The sequence below is a fragment of the Lethenteron reissneri genome, chromosome 22, assembly GCF_015708825.2.
Source record: "Lethenteron reissneri isolate LAM-NWPU_2019-01 chromosome 22, ASM1570882v1, whole genome shotgun sequence".
NCBI classification, from domain to species: domain Eukaryota; kingdom Metazoa; phylum Chordata; class Hyperoartia; order Petromyzontiformes; family Petromyzontidae; genus Lethenteron; species Lethenteron reissneri.
Genome location: NC_083800.1, coordinates 14,549,674 through 14,575,508, shown reverse-complemented (window position 1 = coordinate 14,575,508; position 25,835 = coordinate 14,549,674). Strand labels below are relative to the sequence as shown.

Below are 25,835 nucleotides of genomic sequence, written 5' to 3'. Positions count from 1 at the left end.
GGGGTCTGGCCTCAGAATGACCCACGCGGGGCAAGTAAGAAGGGAGCAGAAAGGTCACAAGGGGGGGAGTTTGTGCTGACATTCGAGAACATCTGTTTTTTTCTGTTTGTTTTCTCTCGCAAGAGACGTGGAGAGAGGAGAGGGTGCTCACGTTTTGAGTTAAACACGGCCGTCTTTGTCTCCCCGCAGCACGGACAGCAAGATTTGCACACGCGAGCAAATAACATTCCCCACCCCTCCTTCCAGAATGATTACACAGCTGTGTCTTTACTAATAAACACGCACACGACACACGAAACACACGGACGCAGATGTGTTCACCCCCACAGGAAGATATATGACGGCCTTTGAACAACTCGGGAAAACTGAGTGGATTTTCCCGATATAAGCCGAGGAAAAATCCATTCAACTCAGATCGTCAGGGGCTCTGGCCCCCACCACAGATGTCCACGGGGCTTCGGCCTCCATCTCTCCTCGTCGCCGCCAACGAAGAAGCTCTCGTCATCCAGAAGGACGAGGCTCGCGGGGTGGCGACGTGCATCGCCAAGCCAAAGTGCATCGCCAAGCCAAAGTGCTCACCTGCCGCACACGAGAGGACGAGCCTCAAACCCCCTTGCCGTGCCGCCACGCCGAGGTGCTCGCCTGCCGCACACGAGTGGATGATAATCGTGTTATCCTGATTGATATAACACTGGATAAACGAAGCTAAGCCTAATTATCATAACTGCTCACATTAACATAATCGCAAGCATCCGCATAAATTACTACGATTATCTCCGTGAGTATCATAATTTATGCATATAATTTACATACATTATCATAATTTATGCATGTCAATACACATATTAACATAATTAATGCGCTTTGCGCATTTTTCGGAAAATTATGAATTTTTATTATTTTTATCAAAATTTCATAATCCAACACATACAACATAATGGGGTGGCGTCGTCCGGGATCTCTCGCAGACAGTGTTTTGCATGGATGATGGAATGAATCACTACGTGTTAACCAGAATATCGGGATCAAACATTGCATTGTGATTGTAAACGGGCGTAAAACAAAAAAAAAACGCCCTCTGAGGTTAAAATCCAGAATAGCAGGTTGAAACAAAGACAGTGGAATTAAGATAAATCATATCGAACCGATTGCATCCTGTGAGAAATTGTGTTAGAGATACGCACTCTGAATCGGATAATAACAGAATAGCTCGAGTCAAACTGACTACACTCTGTGAGATAATTGTTTTATATGCACTCTGAAAGGGAATGTCAAAGTAACTCCTGCCACACTTGAGATGCTAGGATTAAGAATAATTTTTGAATGGATTACGGAATACGGGAACTCGTATTAAAACGTACCGACCGATCTGTACAAAGCAGGAAGGCAGAGAGACATGTGGGGAGGGAGCTGTATCTATGACACTAACACACTCCGTGGGAAACTAAGTGACTGGATAAAATGTAACAAAGGCGAACACGATGTAAAAACTGCAGGAACGGCAGGACAGGACTCATTCCTTTTCACACAGGCATACAGACAGGGATTGTGGAATGAAAAAAAATTTGGAAAGGAAACGGGAGAGAAATCGTCTCTAATAAACGAGGAGAAATGTCCTCACTCTCTCGAGAGGGAGGAGAAATCAGTGCTCGCGACACCAGCGAAACTCACAGACGTTGATCCACAGAATAAATTTGGAAGTAACAGTAAATCACACTCTTGGGTACGTGGACAGAGTCCAGGGACTGATCGCACAAAAATTATGGATATCGAACAAAAAATCCTTGACAAAGGGAAACCCTCACAATTCGAGAGAAGGGATGGAGAGATACAGAGGAAAATAAAAACAGAGGGGACTGACAACTTCGCAGCTAGAGGGAGGCAAAATGTTAAAGTAAAGTCGCCAGGACATGCTTCACTAAGGGCAGAGGCAAAAACTGAAGGGAAATGGCAACACGAGCGACACAGCACAGAACCAAGAATATGAATTCCTGCAGTCACGAAATTTTTAAGTCAAAACTCAGTTTGTAGTGTACTGAGTGTCCGAGTGGTTTATTCATGTTTCATGAGTTGTATTGCTTGGAAAATCCTCAACTGCTGGACAGATCTCTGAACCTGGTGACCATTAAATTAAATAAATATTGTAAAACCCTCCACATACAACAAATTGAGTTGCGCCATCTGGGATCTATCCGCAGACACACGACCACGAAATAGAAATTAATTCATTGCATGAGGAGCTTGTCTTTCTCTCTGACAAAACCTTGGGTTCAACTCGGTGTAGTTGGTCGTGCAGAGCTCTTGGTCGTATTACCGGAGTGAACTACATGGTGAATGAGCTAAATGTTACGTAAAAATAACGGCTGAGGGTCGTAACCTCGGGCCAGAGGACCGAGGGCCTGATTCTGAGTCATGGGTCGGGAATTAGTTTTAAAAGTCTGAGAGAAACATCGGGAATGTTTAAATGTCGTGGCTGGGCAGCTGCTGAGTGTAAAAAGCACAAAGACATATTGGAGTGTACTCAATCTGCTGAGCGTGATGTAAAAATTGCAGAAATGGCCAGACTGGACTCGTACATTATAATCCAATCTTGATTTGAAGCTTTCGTGACTGCAGGAATTACTCTTTGGTTCTTTCGGTAAAGTCACGTAGAAAGAAAAGAAAAAGAAGATAAATAATAGATCAAGACGTTTCAATTGCAACGCAAGCAATCGTCATCAGGTGATAACTGTGTGTTATGCATGCTCGGAGAGAGACGCATATGCAGAGAGAGACAAACACAGACACGGAGAGAGACACAGAGAGAGAGACACACATAGAGGAGAGACACACATAGAGACACACACGCAGAGAGAGACACACGCAGAGAGAGACACACGCAGAGAGAGAGAGACACACAAACAACGCCTCTGTGACGAGGTATTACATAGATCCCAGAGGGGGAGGGAGAAGGTGCTGCAGTAACAGAAGAGATCGGCGGCATGGGAGAGAGAGGGGGGGGGGGGGGTCTTGGGGCAGAGAAATGATCATTTCTGGATTTGAAGCTTTCGTGACTGCAATGATTCATATTCTTAGGTTGTTTCGGTAAAGTCACGTAGGTAAAAAATTAAAATTAATAAAAGTAAAATAAAAATCGAATAAAAATCACGACGTTTCGGAGGCAACACAAGCTTCCGTCTTCAGGTGGAACCGTCACAGCACGATTGCTGTATCAAGTAAGAGAAATTCCAAGAAAACCGTCCTTGTATATATGTAGTAGGTTCCAGGAGACTTGGACGACGTAGTCGGAGGCACACTTATTTGTTAACCACAGTGTATATTACAGGCCGAGATATACAACACTCAAAGGGGCATCGGCCCCTTCACCCAATAACAGGGAGATCACACAATCTCTGTCACGGCTAGCCTACTCCTAGGTCCTCCACTACAGGGCTAGGGGAGGCTAGCTGACCCAGCTCTGGTTAAGCTGGGATTACGGCACCCTGAGTTCCCAGACCAGCTCTTACAAGAACATCGGCTCTGGGCTCTCGGGGCCACGCCACTGGCTTGCCCTGGTCGGTCCTGAGAAGGACAGCGATCCAGGGGAGTCCCAGGGCCTATCTAGCCGGTCTTCTTGCTTCCCTGGTTTAAGCTAAACACTGAACCCCGAGCCCTCCGGCTCACCGCCTTATATAGCAACTCCCCCACCGAGGGGTGGGGCCGTGGGGGATCCCAGCGCCGTGTTAGCCCCCCAGGCTAAACGGTGCGGACGTGGATGTAAGCATCTCTTCGCGTACGGGCTTAACCACGCCCAGTGTGTTTGTTTGCCCTCCCGTAACACCTCTACATATATACTGGTTGAGGGTGGGAGGAGCCAAGGCAGGCCCCTGGATATAATTATCATTGTGAAATTGGTGCGGCTAAAGCCGCTGCTAGGACTGAGCCTTTGTTTTGTGTAGATGTGGTGCGGCTGAAACCGCTGCTAGGAACGAGCCTTTGTTGTAATAGAAATTATCATGTCAATGAGAGACAAGGAGGGGATGGGATCCGCAGCAGGGGGCATGAAGAGCCAAGGGGGGGGGGGGGGGGGGGGGGGGATCGGCGGCCAGGGGAGAGAAATTGGAAGTTTGAGAAACCAAACCTTGTAAACTTAGAAATGTAATGCAACACAGTGAGTCGGCTAACACAACAGTTCACACTTTATCTGGTTGATCACGTTCGTCTAAAGATTGCTAGATTTGAAGTTAAGTATGAGTTGTGTGGAAATCCTCCCCATAGAGGTGGTTCAATCTTGATTTGAAGCTTTCGTGACTGCAGGAATTACTCTTTGATTCTTTCGGTAAAGACATGCAGAAATAAAAAATAAATAATAGATCACGACGCTTCGATTGCAACACAAGCAACCATCATCAGGTGAGAACTGTATGTAAATGCGAGCTCGGAAACACACATACAGAGAGAGAGAGACACAGAGAGACAAACACAGACACGGAGCAAGACAAACACAGAGAGACAAACACAGACACGGAGAGAGACACAAATTATAATCCACCATGAACGAGGGTTGTATATGTGCGTTTTCCAAAATGTTGTTATGAAAAGTGATTCTGCCTTTTTAAAATCCTTTATATTAAGTTCGCTTGCTTGCTTGCTTGCGTGCTTGCTTGCTTACGACCGTGCAAATCTTTCGGTCGTCTTTTAACCCACTTCCCGTGATCCAATCGAGCTGACATTTTCCACACAGACTCGTTGTGCCAGACAATTAATGTTCGTGAAAAAAAATTCCCAAAATGTTACACTTTTTAGGCAAAAAAAAAATATTTTACATATATTCAAATATAACTCATTCATGGCTTTGGCTGAACGTCAGAGTGTAAGAGCCCAGAGCGTAACCCCTCCACAGGCCGTGGCAAAATAGCGCAGTTGGTAGCGCCCTCGCTTCTCATGCCAAAGGTCGCGGGATCGATCCCCGCGTCCTCCACAGGCGAATATATTTTTAAATCCTTTATATTAAGTTCGCTTGCTTGCTTAGGACCGTGCAAATTTTTCGCTCGTTTTTAACCCACTTCCCGTGATCCAATCGAGCTGACATTTTCCACACAGACTCGTTGTGCGTGACAATTAATTGTCATGAAATTTTTTTTCCAAAATTTCACACTGTTTAGGGAATTTTTTAAAAATATTTAATTACCAATTACTTAATGCTGGCAGAGAATCATCTGACCCATAGGTGGCAGCCATCTCAAGCCAGAGGACGAGAGGTCTTTAGCCGCCACGCATATAAAGGATTTATAGTGAAAAACTTTGTTTTTACGGGTTAATATTTAAATCCTTTATATTAAGTTTGCTTGCTTGCGTGCTTGCTTGCTTGCGTGCTTGCTTGCTTGCGTGCTTGCTTGCTTACGACCGTGCAAATCTTTCGGTCGTTTTTTAACCCACTTCCCGTGATCCAATCGAGCTGACATTTTCCACACAGACTCGTTGTGACAGACAATTAATGTTCGTGAAAAAAAATATTCAAAAATTTTACACTTTTTAGGCAAAAAAAAAATATTTCACATTTATTCAAATAGAACTCATTTATGGCTTTGGCTGAACGTCACAGTATAGGAGCCCAGAGCGTAACCCCTCCACAGGCCGTGGCGGAGTAGCGCAGTTGGTAGCACCCTCGCTTCCCATGCCAAAGGTCGCGGGATCGATCCCCGTGTCCTCCACAGGCGAATATATTTTAAATCCTTTATATTAAGTTCGCTTGCTTGCTTAGGACTGTGCAAATCTTTCACTCGTTTTTTAACCCACTTCCCGTGATCCAATCGAGCTGACATTTTCCACACAGACTCGTTGTGTGACAATTAATTTTCGTGAACATTTTTTTCCAAAATTTTACACTGTTTAGGGAAAACAAATTAAATATTTAATTACCAATTGCTTAATACTGGCAGACAATCATCTGACCCATAGATTGCAGCCATCTCAAGCCAGAGGACGAGAGGACTCTAGCCGCCACGCATATAAAGGATTTAGAGTGAAAAACTTTGTTTTTACGGGTTATACTTATTATAAGTTTGATCGGGATGTAGCGCTGGGGCACGGAAAGGGGTGTCACCCCCTCCCGCCTCCTGCTTCGCCACACAAAAATGTAATAAAAAAACAGGTCCCAGGGGGGGGGCTAATGAGATTTTGCGGGACTTTGAAGCTCCCTCTCGCTCGTGGCGTGTCTGCTGTTAGCTGCTGGCTCTCTCCGTTGTTGGATGAGCTGCGTTGGCACGCGATGCTTGTCCTTGAAGATGCTTGGTCGCTCTTGTCGCTCGTCCGCTGGCAAGCTGACACCTGTGGTGCTCGGTGGCACTGGCGGCGGCGGTGCGCTCTCTCCGGCTCCGCGTTCTCTGGTGATGAACGATGCTCTCGTTCGCTGGTGGCAGGCACCAATGTCTGATGGAGCTGGTTCTCTGTGATGCTGGCTTGGTCGATGTTTGTCGCTTTCCGCCCTTTCTCAAGGATGATTGCTGGAATTCTCGTCAGCTCAACTCGAACTGCAGTGGCTCGTGGGAGTCGGTACCCAGAGCAGAATGATACTCTTAGGTTTTTTCGGTAAAAGTCACGTAGGTAATTTTTTTTTTATCATAATAGAAATAAAATAATAAATGACGTTTCGGAGGCAACACAAGTCTCCGTCATCAGGTGGGACCGTCACAGCTAAATTTACTGTATCAAGTGATGAAAAATCCAAGAGACAAGCTCTTAAATACAAGTTAAGGGGGAGGGGGGGCTTATCTGAATGTGGTAGCCAGAGAATGGCACGGTGGGGGGGGGGGGACTAAAAGAGAACAATGGTGCACATCGACTCAGGGTTGTGGCCGGTGTTAGCTGATAATAAGCATAAAAGCGAGCACAAGTCAGATCTGAAACACGGCAAAATTAAGCTGATCATTGCTACAACGCTGTGGGCTCTCATGATAGTCTTTTCCGAAACCAAGGTGCTCTGCAAACCTTCTGGATACCATCAAATGTTTGTACACGAAGCCATCCAGATATACAAGCACAGACATAACTTCAACCGTGATGATGGGTACAAACTGAGTAATCATTGGAAAGATGTTATTAACCATTAAAAAAATATTTAATTACACATATTTGTACCATCTTATTTGACAGGTACTATTCTACTTTACCGAGTGTTGACATCCCCATAGTTTAACAGCACTGCTTCCTTTTATGCTTATTATCAGCTAACACCGGCCACAACCCTGAGTCGATGTGCACCATTGTTCTCTTTTAGTCCCCCCCCCCCCACCGTGCCATTCTCTGGCTACCACATTCAGATAAGCCCCCCCTCCCCCTTAACTTGTATTTAAGAGCTTGTCTCTTGGATTTTTCATCACTTGATACAGTAAATTTAGCTGTGACGGTCCCACCTGATGACGGAGATTTGTGTTGCCTCCGAAACGTCGTGATTTATTCTTTTATTTCCATTATTATTTCTATTATTTTATTATTATTAAAATTTTTACCTACGTGGCTTTACCGAAAAAACTTAAGAGTATGAATCCTTGCAGTCACGAAAGCCTCAAATCCAGAGCAGAATGACTTTCGAGCGATACTTCTTCTGTTGGTGCTGGACTCGCACTCGGTAGCACATCGCCACTCAGCGAGCCTCGCCATCCTTGATGTGTTGCGGAGTCTTCTTCTGCTGCATTCTTCTTCTGCTGGCAAGCTTCTGAAATGTATAGGCCGAGTCTCTAGTTATATCTGAAAAATATCTCCCCTTGGCACGCCTTCTTACAAAGGACCGGAAGCATTGTGTTCGCTCCCCGCCTGTGTTGAAACAGCTGCACATGTGTCCGTGTGTGTGTTCTGATTTTATTGAGGTAATATAAGTTCATCAATGGAAGCAGCTGTCCCAGATTGCCTCCAAGTGCGTCCTTTCAGCCCCCTTCATCCTCTATAATAATTAACCTGGAAGGAGGGTTTCCCCGTCTTCCCCTGCTCCCCCCTTCCCTTGCGGTGGGTGTGACATTCTTTGTCTCACACAAGCTTTTCAAATAATCCTGTTTTACTGTTTGGAAGTTAAAATAAAACTCACTTTACCTCTTATAGTATTACTTTGTAGTTTTGATTTTGTAAGTGACTCAAAGTATGTTGTAGCCATGTTCACAGTATTTCCATCGTGGTTTGATTTCTTTTATGGGGAGATGTTCTTTGCCTGTGTGCAAATCTTGCTATCACGTGATGCGGGAAGACAAAGGCGGTTGGGAGGCTCTCTCTCTCTCTATGGAATACAATTTTTTTTTGGTCCTGTGTGGTTGGGCTATTTCGTTTCATCCCTCCTGGATGACCTTCGATCTAATACTTCATAATTATTAATTGGGTTTATATTTATTCAAGTTCTATGATTTAGCATTGTTATTGCCACGTATTTTCATAGGGTTTTATTCAGCGTTGTTATAAGTTTGTGTTGCCAGGGATCGGTGTTTTATTTTGAGTTAGATTTTCATATCCCGAGGTTGGAGGATTACGTTTTGGCTTAAGAACATCCTTGACTGCCAGAATCCATACTCTTAGGATTTTTCGGTAAAGTCACGTAGGTAAAAAATAATAGAAGAAATAATATAAATAAAATAATAAATCACGACGTTTCGGAGGCAACACAAGCTTCCATCTTCAGGTGGAACCGTCACAGCACGATTGCTGTATCAAGTAAAGAGAAATCCCAACAGACCCAGAATCCACTCTTTTGTGCTTTGGTAAGGTCGTGTAGAATTTTTTTTAAAGGTATAGATAACATTAGTATTCAATCAATAAATGAGAAATAATAATCCACTGAAGTAGATTGTAGCCTGGTTCTTAATTGGAGTGAGTGTGAGGATCTACAATGTTCACTTAATCTTTGTCGCTAAGTTTTTAACTTTTACCGTTGTTAGAAGAAACATGAAAAAGTTAACAAAAAAAAACGTGTTTCGGCACCCCTCGTCCGGGGAAGGGGACGTGTGTGTTGTTCTGATTTTATGTCTGGCTCCTTCCCTTGCCCCGGAGTGTATTATTTAATGGCATTTTACGACCTCCAGATGTTTGGTGCTTGTGAGTGTGCTGCAGGGTTACATGTTTTGGTTTCATTATTTATAAAAAATATATATTGGCCGAATTATTCTTAATATGAATTTTGGGAGTGAGGAGCGGCGATAAGCAGCTCACAACAGGAGCCCTCTTGGAAGAAGGGCGGAGAGCACCAAGAGATGGGCGGCGCCGAATCTCCAAGGATCAACAGAGTCTGGCCACGGGATCATCGCGCACATCGACGCAGACGAAGCCGGACCCATCTTCCCTGCCAGCACGGGCACCGCCGACTCAACAACCACCCCAGCAGCGGAGAGAGCCTGGCGCAGCCAAGAGAGAGAGTTGGCGCAGGTGGGAGTGACGTTTGTTCAACACACACGCACACACGCCGTAACCAGCGGCCCTGCTGGGAACCTGAGGTGCTTTCGGTACAAGAAACGCTGTACCGTGTAAGCCGCTAATTCAACAGTTGGCAAGAAGACACACACACATAACACACATTGGGACGAATAAGATTGTTCCAAAAAGGTATTTTTGTGTTTCAAAAAGGGTTGCCATCCCAAGGTGGTGCGTTAGCTATTAGCTGATCGTGAAAAGCATTATCTCCCTTGATCTTCTTGGTTCTTTCGGTAAAGTCACGTAGAAGGGAGATAATAAAATTATAAAAATAAAACATAATAAAGTAATATTGTTATTTTTTTATTATTTCCCTTCTACGTGACTTTACCGAAAGAACCAAGAAGATGAATCCCTGCAGTCACGAAAGCTTTAAATCGAAATTCATATTTTTCTTTATCATATATATTTGTTCATACGGTTGCATCGGTCGGTCGTGGGTTTTTCATGTACACTTGCGAAGAATAATGATGCAGAGTTTATATGATATATTTTAGGTGGGAAATTAGTTTCCAAATTGAGATTTTTTTTCTGGAGGGGGGACCCCCAGACCCCCTAGAAGATTTGCTCCCCCCCCAATGTTGACTCCATGGCTACGGCCTTGGCTAGACAGATCTATGGACCTGGTGACTATTGAGGACGTCTTGTAATTGATGGAAAAAAACCACGAGACACGAACTTGCGAGAATAATTTAAATTAAATAACAAGTATTGTATGGCGCTGAAAGAGTGGAGATGCTAAAAGCACATTTTCAGATTTTCAGTGATTGAATAATACATATGGCAAGTGCGATTAAGGGGACTCACGTTGAGTGTTGCAGAAGAAATATTTAAGGAGAGAAGACATTTGCCTACTCGAGAAAGGCATTAATTTTGAGAGGGAGAGACGTTAACATTGCACCGAACAAGGTCACGTGCCATGGATGACACGAGCCAAACGAAAAGTGCCTGTAAAAACTCCGTGAATTATTACCAAGGTACAGATGAAGAACATCATCATTCTACACGTCGTCAAGACCTGACCACAGCTGACAAGTCACCAGCTGCATCAACCTCCTGGCTGCTGCTGCTGCGTCATCAACCATTGGGTCGCTGTCTCCGCTGTTTGCACGACGACTGCCGTGTCACCTTCTCAACGCGAGCATGAGACTGTCTGCTGCAGACTGAAAGCAGATTGCTTCTGTTGTGTTGCTTGCCTTATCTTTAATTATCAGTGTGCATTGATGCCTTATTAACCTACATTCTGAGTTATGCCATTAATTTCTGTTTTCAGTTTTCAAAGTTTTCATTTGTAGAACAGTATCAAGTATTCTTTGGACCAAATGTCAGTTGCATATTTGATGATTGGTACTCACATTTTTTTTTATAAATAAGACTTGTTTGCATTAAAATCTGTGTGTGGGTGGTTGAACATTGTGTATATGCGAGATATCAAAGAATCCGGAATATAATGTTGGCTTCTGTCATTGTGTATCATGAATAAATCATACCCTGCAGTCCTCGACAAATAAATAAAATACAATTTAATGACAAGATACCTTCCAGAACTACATCACTGTCCATTCATCATTAAAAACACGTCTTTATGTGAAGCCTTTCTGCAAGAATGCGCATTTATTATATAAAGCAAATTTTGTGTTAGGTCAACATTTCATGCCACGCTGAACAATCAAGCCGCTTTTACTCAAATGTATTCATGACAACAATGAATACAGAATTCCAGGCATCAACAGCATTGCCGAGTTCAGTAGAAGCAGTGGAGGCCCCTCTCGTATCCGGGCATCATTAAGGTCTTGTCAGGCTGCTCCACGCAAGGATTCGCTTGAGCAAGACTCGTAGCCAATCACACCAAGCCACCAGCATCACGTGCCCTAACGTACCCTCACCCTCACTTAATGACACATAGTTCGTACCATTAAGTGATTCTTGTCATCCTCGACGTAAAATACGTGGGTTGATTAATCGATGGAGACATCGGTCATCACTGAATTGGTTGCGTTCCGAAGATTTTGTTGCTTATTGTCATTGCACGGGAATGCGAGGATGCCTGAAGGATGCTGTATCAGCTGTACGTTGCTCCTTGTCGCTGGAGTACATGAGGTAACGCCGCTCCCAGGGAAGGTGACAATGCCGCTATGTGCACAATTGACCATGGCGCTGACCGCTAAAAATCCATGTTCGAGGTTATCTTCATATGTACAGCAACAGTCAAAAAGGAAGATTTCTAATCGCATCGTCCACTCCATGTACAACAGTCGGGAATGCGGAGATGAGCTCGCAAATCTCTCCGCACCACCGCTCCATGGGAGCCCGGCTACGAGTTCGCCTGCAGCGCGAGGTTCTTGCGGTAGCACTCGAGGCTGCACAGCGGCACGCCGGTCTTAGCGCAGCTGTAGCGCTTCCTGTTGGTGCAGCCGGGGACGCCGCAGTCCAGCGCCTGCGAGGGGGCGGGCGGAGGGGGCGGTGTGGGACCCAGCAGCGCCGGCAGCGGGAAGCCGGGCGGGAAGGAGACGGTGGTCCCCTCGGAGGCGGAGCTGGAGTAGCGCACGGTGGGGGCCATGGGCCACCGCCGGCCAAGCGCCCCCACGCGACCCCCGGCTTTGCCGCCGGACTTGGCGCGGCCGGTCTTGGTGAGGCGCTCTATTGTTTGCTTGCGACTCTCCTCGGCCTTGCGTGCGGCCTGCAGGCGGCGTGTGCGCGCCCGCTCCGCGCGCTTCATCAGCATCTCTGCCGTCATCTCCTTCTCCTTGTAGCCCATGGGCAGCTCCAGCAGCGGCTGGGTGGGCGCCGCATCACGGTGCAGCAGTGCGCGCTGCTCGCGAAACAAACACCACACACACACACACGAGTACGTGCGTGCGAAGTGGTAGTGCAGTTGTTAGTGTGCTGCGCTATGAACCCGGCGACTCGAGTTCAATTCCCGCTCACGGCCAATACCAGTGGCGATTTTCGGAACTGGTCCTGGGCCTCCAGGACCGGGGGAGACAAAGGCGTTCTGGACGTGGTGGTGGCCACCCTCCCCTTCGTGTACCGTTCCGGCCTTCATAGGTGCTCGCTAACAGCACCTTCCCCAACAGTCTGTTAAGGCTTTACGGGGGATCTTTGTCTTGTGCGTCAATGCACTTTCGAACAAGGGCTTGCTCAGATGCAATTGGCAATGTCTTGACAAAATGTCACTTTAAAATATATAACAGGCACTCATGAGAAGGGCCATTCATAGTGAATAATTGGCATTCCACGTAACATAAGTTGGGTGATAGTGGACGATGTATGGGTTCGGTACCCTCCCTGGGTCGGTATCTTTATCGGCAAGGTTACACATCGTTGGCTGTCAATCTGTTAAGAGAGGGAGACGCAGGTTGAGATGCAGAGACAGGGGGACATTCCCAAGCCTCAAGGGCGAATCCCAAGGCAGGGAGCTCACCTGCCGTGGCGTCAGCAGGGACTCGTCCACCTCCTTCTTGAGCTCCCCATTGTCGTCCAGCTCTCCGCGCTCCAGGGCGTCGAGCCAGCGCTTCTCCTCCTCATCCTCGGGTCCCGATTCGGCATCCGGCAGGGCTGGGGGGTCCCCGTCGCTGTCGTCTGGGGCCACACACAGCGCTTAGCGTCCGCTGGCGACAAACCCGCAGAGCCCACACTCCCCTATATAACCACGCGGGTCACCGGTTACCCCTCCCAGGCATTGACGATGGCAGTCCCTCACACAAGCGCAAAGCGTCATAAAAACAACCGTTCTAAACATTGATGCGCCAATGCTAAATTGAAAACTCATTCTAAATTGAAAACTAATTTCTTTAAAACTGCTTTTTGTGTTTAGTTTGTTGTCCTTCCCCCATACCTCTGATTAGCATGGTTGTCTAAGTACGGTGTGAAAGAAGTTCAACAGTCATACAGAGCTGTATGGCTAGAAGTATGAGAATTTACTTCGTCACAGGCCCTGATAGATAGAGTTTGTAATTGCATCACATTAAAATTGTAACCCTGCAAGATAAAGAAAAGCAAAATTAAGTGAGGACCTTCTTACTGATGGCAGCTATACCAAAATCAATAGAGATCCTACCAACCACCTGGCCACGAAAACCAACTATATCATCACTAATTCGACTTCTCTAAGCGAACCGACCAAGCAGCTCTCTCTAAACCCTTCGGCTGCTAGACCACCCAGATTTTATGGCCTTCCAAAAATCCATAAAGATGGTACCCCGCTCCATCCTATAGTCTCCACCATTAACTCATCCATCTACAAACTGGCCCGATTTCTGTCCGAGACTCTGCTTCCTTTCACGGGCAAGACCACTTCAGCTGTACTTAACTCAGCTCACTTGGTTTCTCTAATCAAGGACATCTCACTGTCTCCAGATGAATTGCTTGTCATCTTCGATGTAGTCTCCCTGTTCACCAAGGTACCTGTACCTGGCACCATTGCAATCATTGAAGACTTGGTCTAACAGGGACTGAATCCTGATGTACAAACTTTGGTGAAGCATTGCCTTACCAACACTTACTTCACCTGGAATGGTGCATTCTACAACCAAAATTAGGGTACCCCAATGGGCTCTCCCTTATCGCCAGTGGTAGCGAATGTTGTCATGGAGAAATTTGAGACAGATGCCATCCAGACATCCACCCTACGTCCCTCCTTGTGGAAGAGATACGTAGATGACACGTTCGTCATCTGGCCACATGGCCTGTCAGCACTGAACCAATTTTTCAACCACACCAATTCCGTACACCCAGCTATAAAATTCACCATGGAAGTGGAAAATGATGGCAAGCTACCATTCCTGTATGTTTTGATCGAGAAGAGACCTGATGGCTCGTTGGGACACTGTCTACAGGAAAGCCACCCACACGGATTCCTATCTAAAGCCCGATTCCCACCACCATCCAGCCCAGAAGAATTCCCTCATCAAAACACTACACCATAGGGCCCATTGAAATTCCGAACAGCACCACTTATCCAGTGAACTTGAGCACGTATGCAAAGCCCTCAAGATCACACACAATCCACAAAGCTGTATCCCCAACCATGGGTAGAGTACCATCTGAGGACCCAATCAAAACCATCACCTTGCCATACATAGCAGGGGTTACCAAAAAGACTTCCAAAATCTTGAACAAACACAAGATTCAGGTTCGATTCAACACAGTACACAAAATCCGTGACCTGATCCCATCTGTGAAAGATGTGATTCCTGACATGCAATACCCTGGTGTCTACAAACTAAGTTGTCTGCGGTAGCAGTTACATTGGGGAAACTAAACGACATGTCTCGGACCGTGTTCGCGAACACAAGGCAGATTTAAAACACGGCAGAACCAATACCTCTGCCGTAGCTGATCACTGCATGAATGCTGTGGGTTCACACGACATTGTTTTTTCCAAGACCAAGGTACCAAGTTAAATGTATTGACATTAACGGGCTAAATGTCTCACTAGCAAAGCCAATGTTGCCCCTTTCCCTCGATGTGGCGGTGGCTCTCGTTTTTTAGCAGACTACAACTGGCTGTGATGTTGTTGTGTTTGTGTCTCTCTCTGTGTGTCTCTTTGTGTGTGTCTCTCGGTTTGTGTATCTCTCTCTCTGTTTGTCTCCCAAAATGTCTCTCTCTCTTGTGTCTCATTGTGTCTCTCTCTCTGTGTGTGTCTCTCTCTGTCTGGATGTGTCCTCTGAATGTGTCTTTCTGTCTTTGTTTGTGTCTCTCTGTGCGTGGGTGTGCCTCTCGGTATGTGCATCTCCTTCCCTCGATGTGGTGTCATTTGTTTGTCTAACGAGCTGGATGTCTCACGAAAACAACCACCGTTGCCGTTGGTTCGTTTACATTGACATGCTAATCTCTCACAATACAATGGCCACCCCCTCGGCTCTCGCATCAACCACACCCCCACCCCCCATCTCGGTTCCCATCTTTGGATTTCCCATTCGCTCAGGCACAATCTCTAGCCCCCAACCTCTTGCCCGATGCGGCAACTCCCCCCTCCCGGCTCTATATATAACGACTTGTTTCAGCAGCCTGTTTCTCTATCCCACCTGAGGACGATTGCTTGTGTGGTGATCGAAACGTCGTGATCTATAATTTTTTCAACCGAAGTGACTTTACCGAAAGAACCAAATAGTATCTATCGGCTCTATAGCAGTTAACTACTAACTTAAAAGAGTGCCGTGCAAAGCCCCCGGCTTCGCAAGCTTGCCCAGCCGGCCGAGGTGGCGCTTTGGCTGGCTGGGGCTGGGCCACTACCCCACCCTCCCACCATCCCCTCGCCCGCACTACAGTAGTAGTATCTACGGACTATAGTAGTAGTAGTATCTACGGACTCTATAATAGTAACTGCACACATTGGGGTGGCGGGGGGGGGGGAGAAGTGCACATCACATTTAGAAGAACTACCTCTGCGTTGTGTGTTTTTGTTGCATTTTGAACGTGAATGAGAATTCCCCCCCCCCCCCACCGCGTCAGCGTTCTCGCGCATGCGCAGATGCGTGCTCTGGCGCCGCCCTGTGCTTATAAAAAGAACAAATTGCTAATTTAACTACTTTAAACTGTGTAAACTCCACAGTTTGTCTGTTAAAAACGTCACAAAGTACCCGCGCAGACAGACAGACGCACAGACAAAAAAATTACCTATATAGGTAAGATAATACAAACATGTGAATAACACTGGTCAACACACTTTTTCTGGCATAAGGTATTCCAACGGTTTTAAGGTAATTTTGGGGTGCTGATTCCAAATCTGGCATCAGTTTTTGTCTATCACATCAGGTTTTTGAGATATCAAATATTGCATTTTCAATAAAAATGTATGCTCATATACGAATAGCTAAACAGACATCCATACAAGAATAAGATACAATATACAATAATAATGAAATAAACATTTAATGAGCTGTAGCACAAAGTTGTGAGAGTGACTGCATATCAATGTGAGTGAATGCATATTACCATGCAAGAATTGAATTGTGAAGATAAGTAAAATATGTACAAAAAGGTCATTCACAATAGTGATGTTACATCTGCATAAACGACCTCTTCTTTGACAATCTCCGATGTACAGCTTGTGGAATGTCTCTCATCAAGGACCAGCAGTAATCTGCCATCATGTTTGAGTCCCATCGGCCTTGGTAACGTTCTTCCATAACTTTAATGCCTTGATGAAAGCGTTCACCTTGCTCTTCGCTCACGTGACCCATGTTCTCTGGAAACTGGGCCAAGTGACTATGTAAGTAGTGAACCTTGATGCTCATTCTACATCCAAGTGCTTGGAAACTCAAGAGCAGCTCCTCCACAATTTCTCGATAGTTGTCCGCTTTCCTGTTCCCAAGGAAATTCCGAACCACATCAGAGAATGCATTCCAAGCTCTAGCCTCTGCCGCAGTCATTGTTGTAACAAAGTGTGGATCCCTGATGAGTGTTCTTATTTGAGGGCCATCAAATATTCCTGCCTTTTTTCTTCTCGGCACTGAGACTTGAAAAGGTTGAACATCTATAGCTGAAGCAGTCTCCAGTGTGATCAAGAGCTTTGACGAATTGCTTCATTAACCCAAGTTTTATGTGCAGTGGGGGAAATACAATTTTATTCCTATCAACCAGAGGCTCATTCTTGATGTTCTTGTCACCAGGCGTCAAACTGATTCTTGGTGGCCAGTTCTTTTTAATCCAGTGTTCTAATGTAGCCCTACTGTCCCAGTAGCACAGGAAACAATGGTATTTGGTGTGACCTCCTTGCTGACCCAGCAGAAAATTAACCATTTTCAAATCAACACAAATTAGCCATCCATGAACTTGGTATTCCAATCTATCCAGAACAATCTTGATGTTGACATACTCTTCATTAATTTTTACAGTGTCCTATTGGGATTGAACCATATATATTTCTGTTGTGAAGTAACACACATTTCAAACTCCTTTTACTACTGTCAATAAAAAGTCTTCATTCACTTGAATCATATGCGGGCAGTCCCATATTGAGAAGAAGCCCTTCAACATCTTTACAATAAACAAGTTGACCATCTGAATGGAAGCACTTTCGCAGTGCTGCTTCTCTGTTACGTTAAAAGGAGACACTAGTGCCAGGTCTGAGTAGTCCTTTCTCTTGCAGCCTGGAAGCCAACAATTCAGCAGACTGCTTTGGCAAATACAAATCTCTTACAAAATCATTAAATTCAGGCTGACTAAACAGAGACGTTTTATCACAATCTGCATCAGATGGCGTATATTCGATCTGAGCATCATCATCATCATCATCTGTAGAAGCAGGTAAACTGAGGGATTCTACATCAATCTCTGGTAGCTCAGTAAATGCAGGCACAGGTATTTCCTCACAGTGCTCAACTGGTCGTCTGGCAGATGGGATATCTGGGTATTGTAAGTGTTGTTTGTTTCTCTTATTGAAACCTTTTACATTGACAAGGCAGAAGTAGCAGTTATCCAAATGGTTTGTAGGTTCTCTCCAAACCATTGGCACACCAAACTTCAGCTTAGCATGCTTTCCTTTAGACCATGATCGCAAAGTTTCAACACAGGTTTTACACACTTTGTGAGGAGCCCAATTTTTGTCTTGGTCTCCAAGTCGTACTTTAAAGTAGGAAAGATAAACCTTCTTGACAAAGGTATTGATGTTGCGCCTTTGATCCTGCAAAGTGAAGCTGCCACAGATGTAGCAGAAGATATCTGGGTCATTACTGCATTTCCTTCTTTCGGATGTTGTAGCCATTGTTAGATCATGCCCTGCAGAAGAAAATTATTAAATAAATGTGGATATCTACATAAAATGATATTGTAAACACACTATCCTAAAAATACAGCACCATATTTTAACACTAAAGCAGTCACTGACTCGCAACAACTTGCAATCATAAGTTTCGGGTAAAATCAATGGAAATGGGGTATGCCAATAACATAAAAATGAGATGGATAGAGAAAATCTGAGATCAGATTTGGAATCAGCACCCTGAAAATAGTCTAAAACAGCTGCAAAAGTCCAGGCCAGAATTTTTTTGTTGTTGACCAGTGTATAATACACCTACTCACACACACACATTGATAATATACATCATACACATACATTTTCACGTAACATTTTACACACATTTAATCACACATACAATTAATCACATTACACTTACACTCAATTAACATTACACACACATTTGATAATTTTATGAATGTTAGCCTAATTTGCATAATTTCATAAATTTTAAAAAATAATTTACACATTCTTTATTTATTTATCGCAACACACTCTAGATACAACAGCCCCCCGAGCCGCCACCCAGTCACCCGGCTCGGTGTCAATTTGTCAACAAGGCGCCAAATTACAAACACGATTTTAAGGTACACAATCATCTATTTATGATTTCTTTCGCACCGTACATAGCCAACTGCACTAATCGGAGGTGCGGGGAAGGACAAACTAAAGACAAAAGGCAGTTCTAAAGAAATGAGTTTTCAATCTACATTTAAAAGTGCATAGCTCCAGTGGCTTTCTAATATCGGAAGGGAGAGTGTCCCAGACGGCCGCAGAAGTGCATCTGAAAACAACCCACTTTGCACCCTGAGTATTCTAACCACCCACGCCCTGCTCACCAATCCAGGGGTTGAAGGACTCCTCTTCCTCATCTTCCGTGCCGACAGCAGCTGTGGGTGCTCCTGCAGCCACAACGTACTGAGGCACACTGGCACGGACACACAGCTCCATCAACACACACAGCATCATCAACACACAAAGTATCAACACACACAGCATCATCAACACACACAGCATCATCAACACACACAGCATCATCAACACACACAGCATCAACACACACAGCTCCATCAACACACACAGCTCCATCAACACACACAGCTCCATCAACACACACAGCATCAACACACACAGCATCATCAACACACACAGCATCAACACACACAGCATCAACACACACAGCATCAACACACACAGCATCAACATACACAGCATCAACACACACAGCTCCATCAACACCACATTAGCACCACTACACAGCAGTTTAAACATCACAGCAGCTCAACTCCCATCGCTTGTGATCCATTACCCACTAAACACTGGAAGTGAAGTGAGAATGCTACCCTCTTCTAATGACAATTCATCAACTACAAGACTATTGCCCCGACATCTACGGTGATATGGGCAACCATTATTGCATATCTGGGGTTATTCACGAGTAACAGGATTAATTTCTCGGACTCCATTCATCCGCGAAAATAAATTGCAACGCAAAGAGTAACAACATAATGCCTGTTACCCGCAGATAACCCTGCAGGTAACTGGACAAATTTATGTGCAGTGGAAATATCACTAGCATTATTTTCTAGAGTGCTGCCACTACAATCATCTGTTTATCCAGTATCGTGCACGTGATGATAACATGTTGCCAGTAGTGGGCAGACCATGACTAGTGATGAAGTGGCCAGCAGTTGAGAGACCATGGCTCATAATGATGATGACAGCGATGATGTGGCCTGGTCTGTAGCCCTGGCAATGACCTCCAGATTGCACAGCTCCTTCACGAGCCAACAGAGTGAGACAAGCTGCGCAGTCGACATTGTTGAAGCCGCCGACGATCACCCGTGTGTTGTAAAGAGCCACGTTAGGTGGACGGACAAACTAGAATGGTTCGATTGTTTTCTTCTTGGTTCTTTCGGTAAAGTCAAGTAGAAGGGAAATAATAAATTAATAAAAATTCAACATAATAAAATTAAAATTCTCACGACGTTTCGGCCACAACGCAAGCAGCCGTCCTCAGGTGAAGAACAGGGCTGTCGGAAAGACAGCGTCTGAATGAACACCACCAAGCTTGGCAGCGTATATTTAAGCTGGCTTAGGGGAGGAAGGGCGCCTTGACAAAGGAATTTGCATATCAACAGCGAAATTAAGCATATTGATGGGAAATGCAGATATGGGATTAGTCACTCCTTGTGGAATGTGTAGGGGGTGGGGGGGGGTCTTAAAGTCATATTATGCCCGTGTATTATGTAGGCTTAGCAGTGATAAAGGGAGGGAAATTTTAATCGTAAGGAGCTGCAGCAGCCAAACCACCGCGTATCAAGTATTGTGTGGCCAACAAAAAAGAAGTTTCTAAAGAATTGCAACTACCCAACTACCATATAATAAACCGATGTGAAAAAACCCGAAATATAAACTACATCATGTGCATAATACACTCTCCAATAAGCTGAGCTATTAACATTAAGTAACTGGGTATACGCTACACTATATAATGACTACCATATAGTGAACCGATAAAAAACTAAAATATAAAATACATCAATGTAATCAATATACTCAATATACTCTCCAATAAGCTGAGCTACTAACAGTAAGTCATACATTACACTTCTATGTCGCAAAAAATATAATATGCCTCCAGCTAAACTTTTGTTTCCTTTTTTTTCTTACATCACACGGATATACCCCTTACTATACACTGCCATAGACAAACCCAACATTGAATTATACACTGCGTTACTATACACTACCCTATACCTTAGACTAAACATTGTAATATTACACTATATATTATTCTACACACCCTACTGTATACCACACTGCTGTATATTCACTATACAATTACGATACTATATATTACCTTATACATGATATTAGACATTACACTGTTATACTATTTATTATTATACAATCTGCTATACACCATCCCATTGACCGTCGCGTGAAAGGTACTAAGAGGAATGGTTTGCGTGGTGGTCGATGGCTGCTAGATGCTGGGTGAAGGTCACCACGGCTGCCGTGGTTTGCGTGGCATTAGCATGGAGTTGGCCGAGCCCTCCGGGTCAAAGCTGACAGAGCTCACTCGGGTTGGTAAGGCATCGAGAATTTGCGTTCGACCGAGTTTCTGTGATTCAAATTGACGATATCCATTTTGCCAAGATGACGATGTTAGTCATGTTTAAAGTCAGACAGGAACACTTAACGAGAAGGTCCAGATTATCTCGTGAAGCCATTTTGTCTTGGTGAGCAGACCTCAACATTGTCATTTTACTCCTGAACCATATTGCTGCCATTGTAAGACAAGAGGAGAAGACTTTCCGTGAGTCTGAGCATAACATTTTTAAAAGTGCTGTATTCTGTCGTGATTGGACATCAATTGTGTGATTAAATATTAAGAGTGTGGCTGTATTGGTGAAAAATAATGTCTCGATGTACAATTGCATTGCGTTCACAGTAAACAAGTATCGATACGAAATAGTGGCGTGTTCCATGTTAATCACACATTAGCGTGGTAAACAAGCAGTTTAGTCTGGATTTGATGCAACTGTTGGGCTCCTAAATTTTTATTTAAAGCTTTCGTGACTGCAGGGATTCATATTCTTGGTTCTTTCGGTAAAGTCACATATGGTAAAGTGACTTTACCCAAAGAACCAAGAATATGTTGGGCTCCTGTCTGTGTAAAAGGGTTCTGCTGGTGTGCATTCCATTATTGGGTGACCATGAGAAATTAATGCTTGGGCGTCCTGTGTATGTCATGTCTATTTATATGTTAATTCTTCCCATTTTAAGGGACGGTACACACGTATGCTAATGATCCCATTCAAAGGCACACCTATTCATATGGTAATCATGCCTCAGAAGTGGATGGATGTGCAGAGGAGATATGTGAGATGCAAGCCTTTGTGTGATCATCACAGTCAGCCTGTTGTTTCGGGATTATCGGCAGAAAATTCCGTGAAATTATTTGCACATCAAATTTACGTGGGTGAGAGAGCCAAGCTCCGATGCTCCGAAACTCCGAAACTCCTTTGGTCACAATGGCCTCAAACTGCACAATGATTAACTCGGCAGTTGCTCCTATGCCCATCGTGTGTTTCACGCATAATTAGGCCGGATTAGGATGCTGGCTCCGCCATCCGAGTTAAGGGCCGCATATCTTCATGAAAGCATAAGCTCAGACTCGGAGTAACGAATCCATCATCGCAAAGGATCATAATCTTCCACGACGGTGATAAGCGTGCGGTTGCAGCACGCGTTTTGTGACGTGGGCAACGCACTACGCGGTGGGTGCAGTGAGGAGGGGCGGTGTGCGCAATGTGCTGCGGAATGTTGGGTGAAGCGTAGCACACGCTGGGTGAGAGTTATTCATAGTAAAGGGTTTGTGGGTTAGATCGCGTCAATATAAATGTCGTTAACCCACCACCACCTGACACAGCCAATTATTAAGGTTTGTCATGTTAACAAAACGTGAGTTACTACTTCAGCACAGCGGTGTGTTAGAGAATAAACTAACATATACAATTTGAGTACGACGTTTCGCTGGTAATTACATCCGGCTATAAAAAGCGATTTGCCAGATTTGTGTAGAAATCCTCCTGTTTCGGTCAGTCTAAAGAACATACATTTCTTGTGGAAAAGCTGCATAAGACGACTTCGCCACTAGGGGCGCTCTCGTCAACAATTTTCCGCGACCACGTAACTTATCACAACGCCACAGGTGCAGCAGTCCTTGGCTCCGCAAGTCTTTCTGTTTCGGTGTTAAATAGAGTAAAGGTGATGTCATCACTTTGAGCCTATCACGTGCGAAAACCACAGGGGGTTAATGTAGGCACATACATGAAAATGGATTATGTTAATATGAGAAAATGCACTGTGACTAACTGCACCTGATAGGTGCAAAATGATGACATCACCTTTACTCTATTTAAGACTGAAACGGGAGGACCCGTTCACTATTCTGGCAAATCGGCTGCTGAAGCTGGTTGTACTCACCAGCAAACACCGTACTCAAATTGTAAATGTTGTGGATTTACTCTTGAACAGACCAGTGTCCTGAAATCCGAACCTATTGGTCATGTTAAACTGGGTGAGAGTTACTCTTTGGTTAATTTTAAATAATAGAATACTATTATTTAATTTAATTTATTTTCTTTCTACATGACTTTACCGAAAGAACCAAAGAGTAATTCCTGCAGTCACGAAAGCTTCAACTCAAGTTTGGGTGAGAATTACTTCCTATCCCCCTAACCAAGCCGACCCTTCTGGGTTTCCCCACCTAATAAAGCCCACGACCTTGCCCATACAGTAGTCCCTCGGTTAACAGTGACATCGGTTGACGTTTTTTTGGTTCATGTTTCGCCTCCCATCGGACCCCATGGTTTCGACTAACGTAAAAATGTTTTGATTTAAAACTTTCGTGACTGCAGGGATTCATATTCTTGGTTCTTTCGGTAAAGTCACGTAGAAGGAAGATAATAAAATAATATAAAAAAATAAAAATTCTCACGACGTTTTGACTGCAACACAAGCAATCATCATCAGGTGTGATAATTATCTCCCTTCTACGTGACTTTACCGAAAGAACCAAGAATATAAAAATGTATATTAACGGTACGTTTACGTGATGCACGTGGGTGCCAATTTCGGCCAATCTGAGCGCTCGTAAGTGGGCTGAGCAATGCCCTCAGACAATCAGTGACGTCCATTAATGAGCATTTAGACCTCGACTGGCTGTGTTTACATTGTTTTCTGTTTTGGCAGTGGAAACAGCTCTCTTGCAGACTCAGTGACTTGTACTTATTTTTCAAAGTAAGTAAATTTAATTAACAGTTATTTCGGTTAACAGTAGTCTTAGTGGAACGGATTAAAAACGTTAACCGAGGAACTACTGTACTGTAAAGCGGTGCGTGTGCTCTCAGCTAGCGCTGTCGACCTACGCGAGGAAGGACGCGGGGCTAAGCTGCTAGTCATCCAACGGGGTCGTGGCGTGTCCGGATCACGCCACGTCCAGCCGCGTTCTGTACACTGCGGCGGAGACACGAACGAGGAGCCTGCGCCTGTCCCTACTCGCCCCGGTTCAAGACCCCTTTCCCAAGCTCACGTTAAAACTCAAGTTGCGTTACATTTTGTATGAGAAACCAGCTTCGCTAAGCATGATGGGTAAAATCACAGATAATCACGGATAAGAAAAAATAGGGCCACAGATAATATTAATTTTCATGAACTCGCCAGCTGCTATTCATAAAAAAGAGCCACAGGTAATGTAGGTATGTTGAACCTCTTTCACACCGTACGTAGCCAACCGTGCTAATTGGATATGCGGGGGAAGGACAACAAACTAAACACAAAAGGCAGTTCGAAAGAAATGAGTATTCAATCGATATAGGGTTACGAATAAGCTGCAAAAGGATAACAGTAGTTCTACTGCATCAGCTGTTTGTGTTGCCCCATGGCATCACAAGAACTGGCAGTGGCCAGCACTGGGTGGCCCACCAGCCACGAACCGGAGCGCCCCGAGTCGGGAGGACGAGCAGTGTGCACCAGTGAGCGTTGTGGCCCTGAGCTGCACACCTGGTGGTACTGAGCATGTGGCCTCCGATCTTGATCTTCAGCTTCAGCTGGGGCTTCCCAGTGGTGGAGTCTGACTCAAGCGTCTCCGAGGAGAAGCTCACCTCCCCTTCGGCGCCGACCCCGTCTCGACGGCGCTTGTGCTTCTTGTGTTTCTTGTGTTTTTTCTTGTGCAACAAATGAATGCTGCCGCCTGCCTGCCCTGCACACGCGCAGACCGCACATGCACCGTACAAATCAGAAGCACGTAAAACAAGTTCCCAACAACAACGGTCGCGATTCGCCACTAAGTGGTGGTGACGTCACCACAGCGCTTGTGCCAGGCCAGGTGCACTTTGAGGCCATGTAAAGTGTTGAAGGCTCGCTGACAGGTCACGAGACAGACCCAGGTGCCATGGGTTGACTGAGATGACTGGCAGATGCACCACCCCTGCACCCACCGTGTCCCCTACTGTGCACTTTAGCCACCCGGTGCTACACTCGTTATGAGCATCGCTCCTCTGCCATCCATTGTTGTTAGAGGGCAACTGCTTCCAACTGCCCACTAGCGTCCTTCACGAGCCTCCTCTATAGAGGCCGATCTTAACACTGCTGGTACCAGTCTTCAGCAAGTCCACTCAGCATGACTTCCTCCTGAATCGCCTCAGTCCATCTCTATTCTAGCATGTATCGAGCCCGTTTAGCCCCCTCTATCTGGCCAAACAGAAGCCGTTTGGGCACGCCGTGGCTGGGCATGTAGGCTACATGACCTAGGCATTGTAGCCTTGTCCGTCGGAGGAGCTCACTGATGGGAATGCATCCAGATCTTAGAAGGATTTGTGAGCTCTTCACACAATACAGCCTGTTTAAACCAGGATGGATTGTAGGCAGGCCAGCATGAATGTTTCTAACCAACAAAGATGTTCCATCAAAGGGGTCCACATTTCGCAAGCACAGAGAATTAACGGCATGACCGTGGCCGAGTAAACCCAAAGCTTCGTGTGGAGTGACAGACCAGATAGCTTCCACACAGCATGACAACAGCCGATTAAAATATTATGCTGCCAAACTGATTTGGAGTGAGACCTCTTCTGTCAAACCAGAACTAGTTATA

The 25,835-nt window shown here is 45.1% G+C and overlaps 1 protein-coding gene across 1 annotated transcript in view; it reads right to left on the bottom strand.

Annotated features, from left to right (window-relative positions):
• Positions 1–10,487: 10,487 nt before the first annotated feature.
• The window catches only part of INO80B (INO80 complex subunit B), a 32,527-nt gene continuing 17,179 nt past the window's right edge, over positions 10,488–25,835 (bottom strand). The window contains exons 2-5 of the mRNA XM_061556639.1: positions 24,746–24,944; positions 19,012–19,100; positions 12,854–13,011; positions 10,488–12,241 (exon numbers count right to left, since the gene is read on the bottom strand). Coding sequence (XP_061412623.1) covers positions 11,744–12,241; positions 12,854–13,011; positions 19,012–19,100; positions 24,746–24,944 — 944 coding nt within the window. The 3' untranslated portion in view covers positions 10,488–11,743. The remainder of the gene's footprint in view (positions 12,242–12,853; positions 13,012–19,011; positions 19,101–24,745; positions 24,945–25,835) is intronic.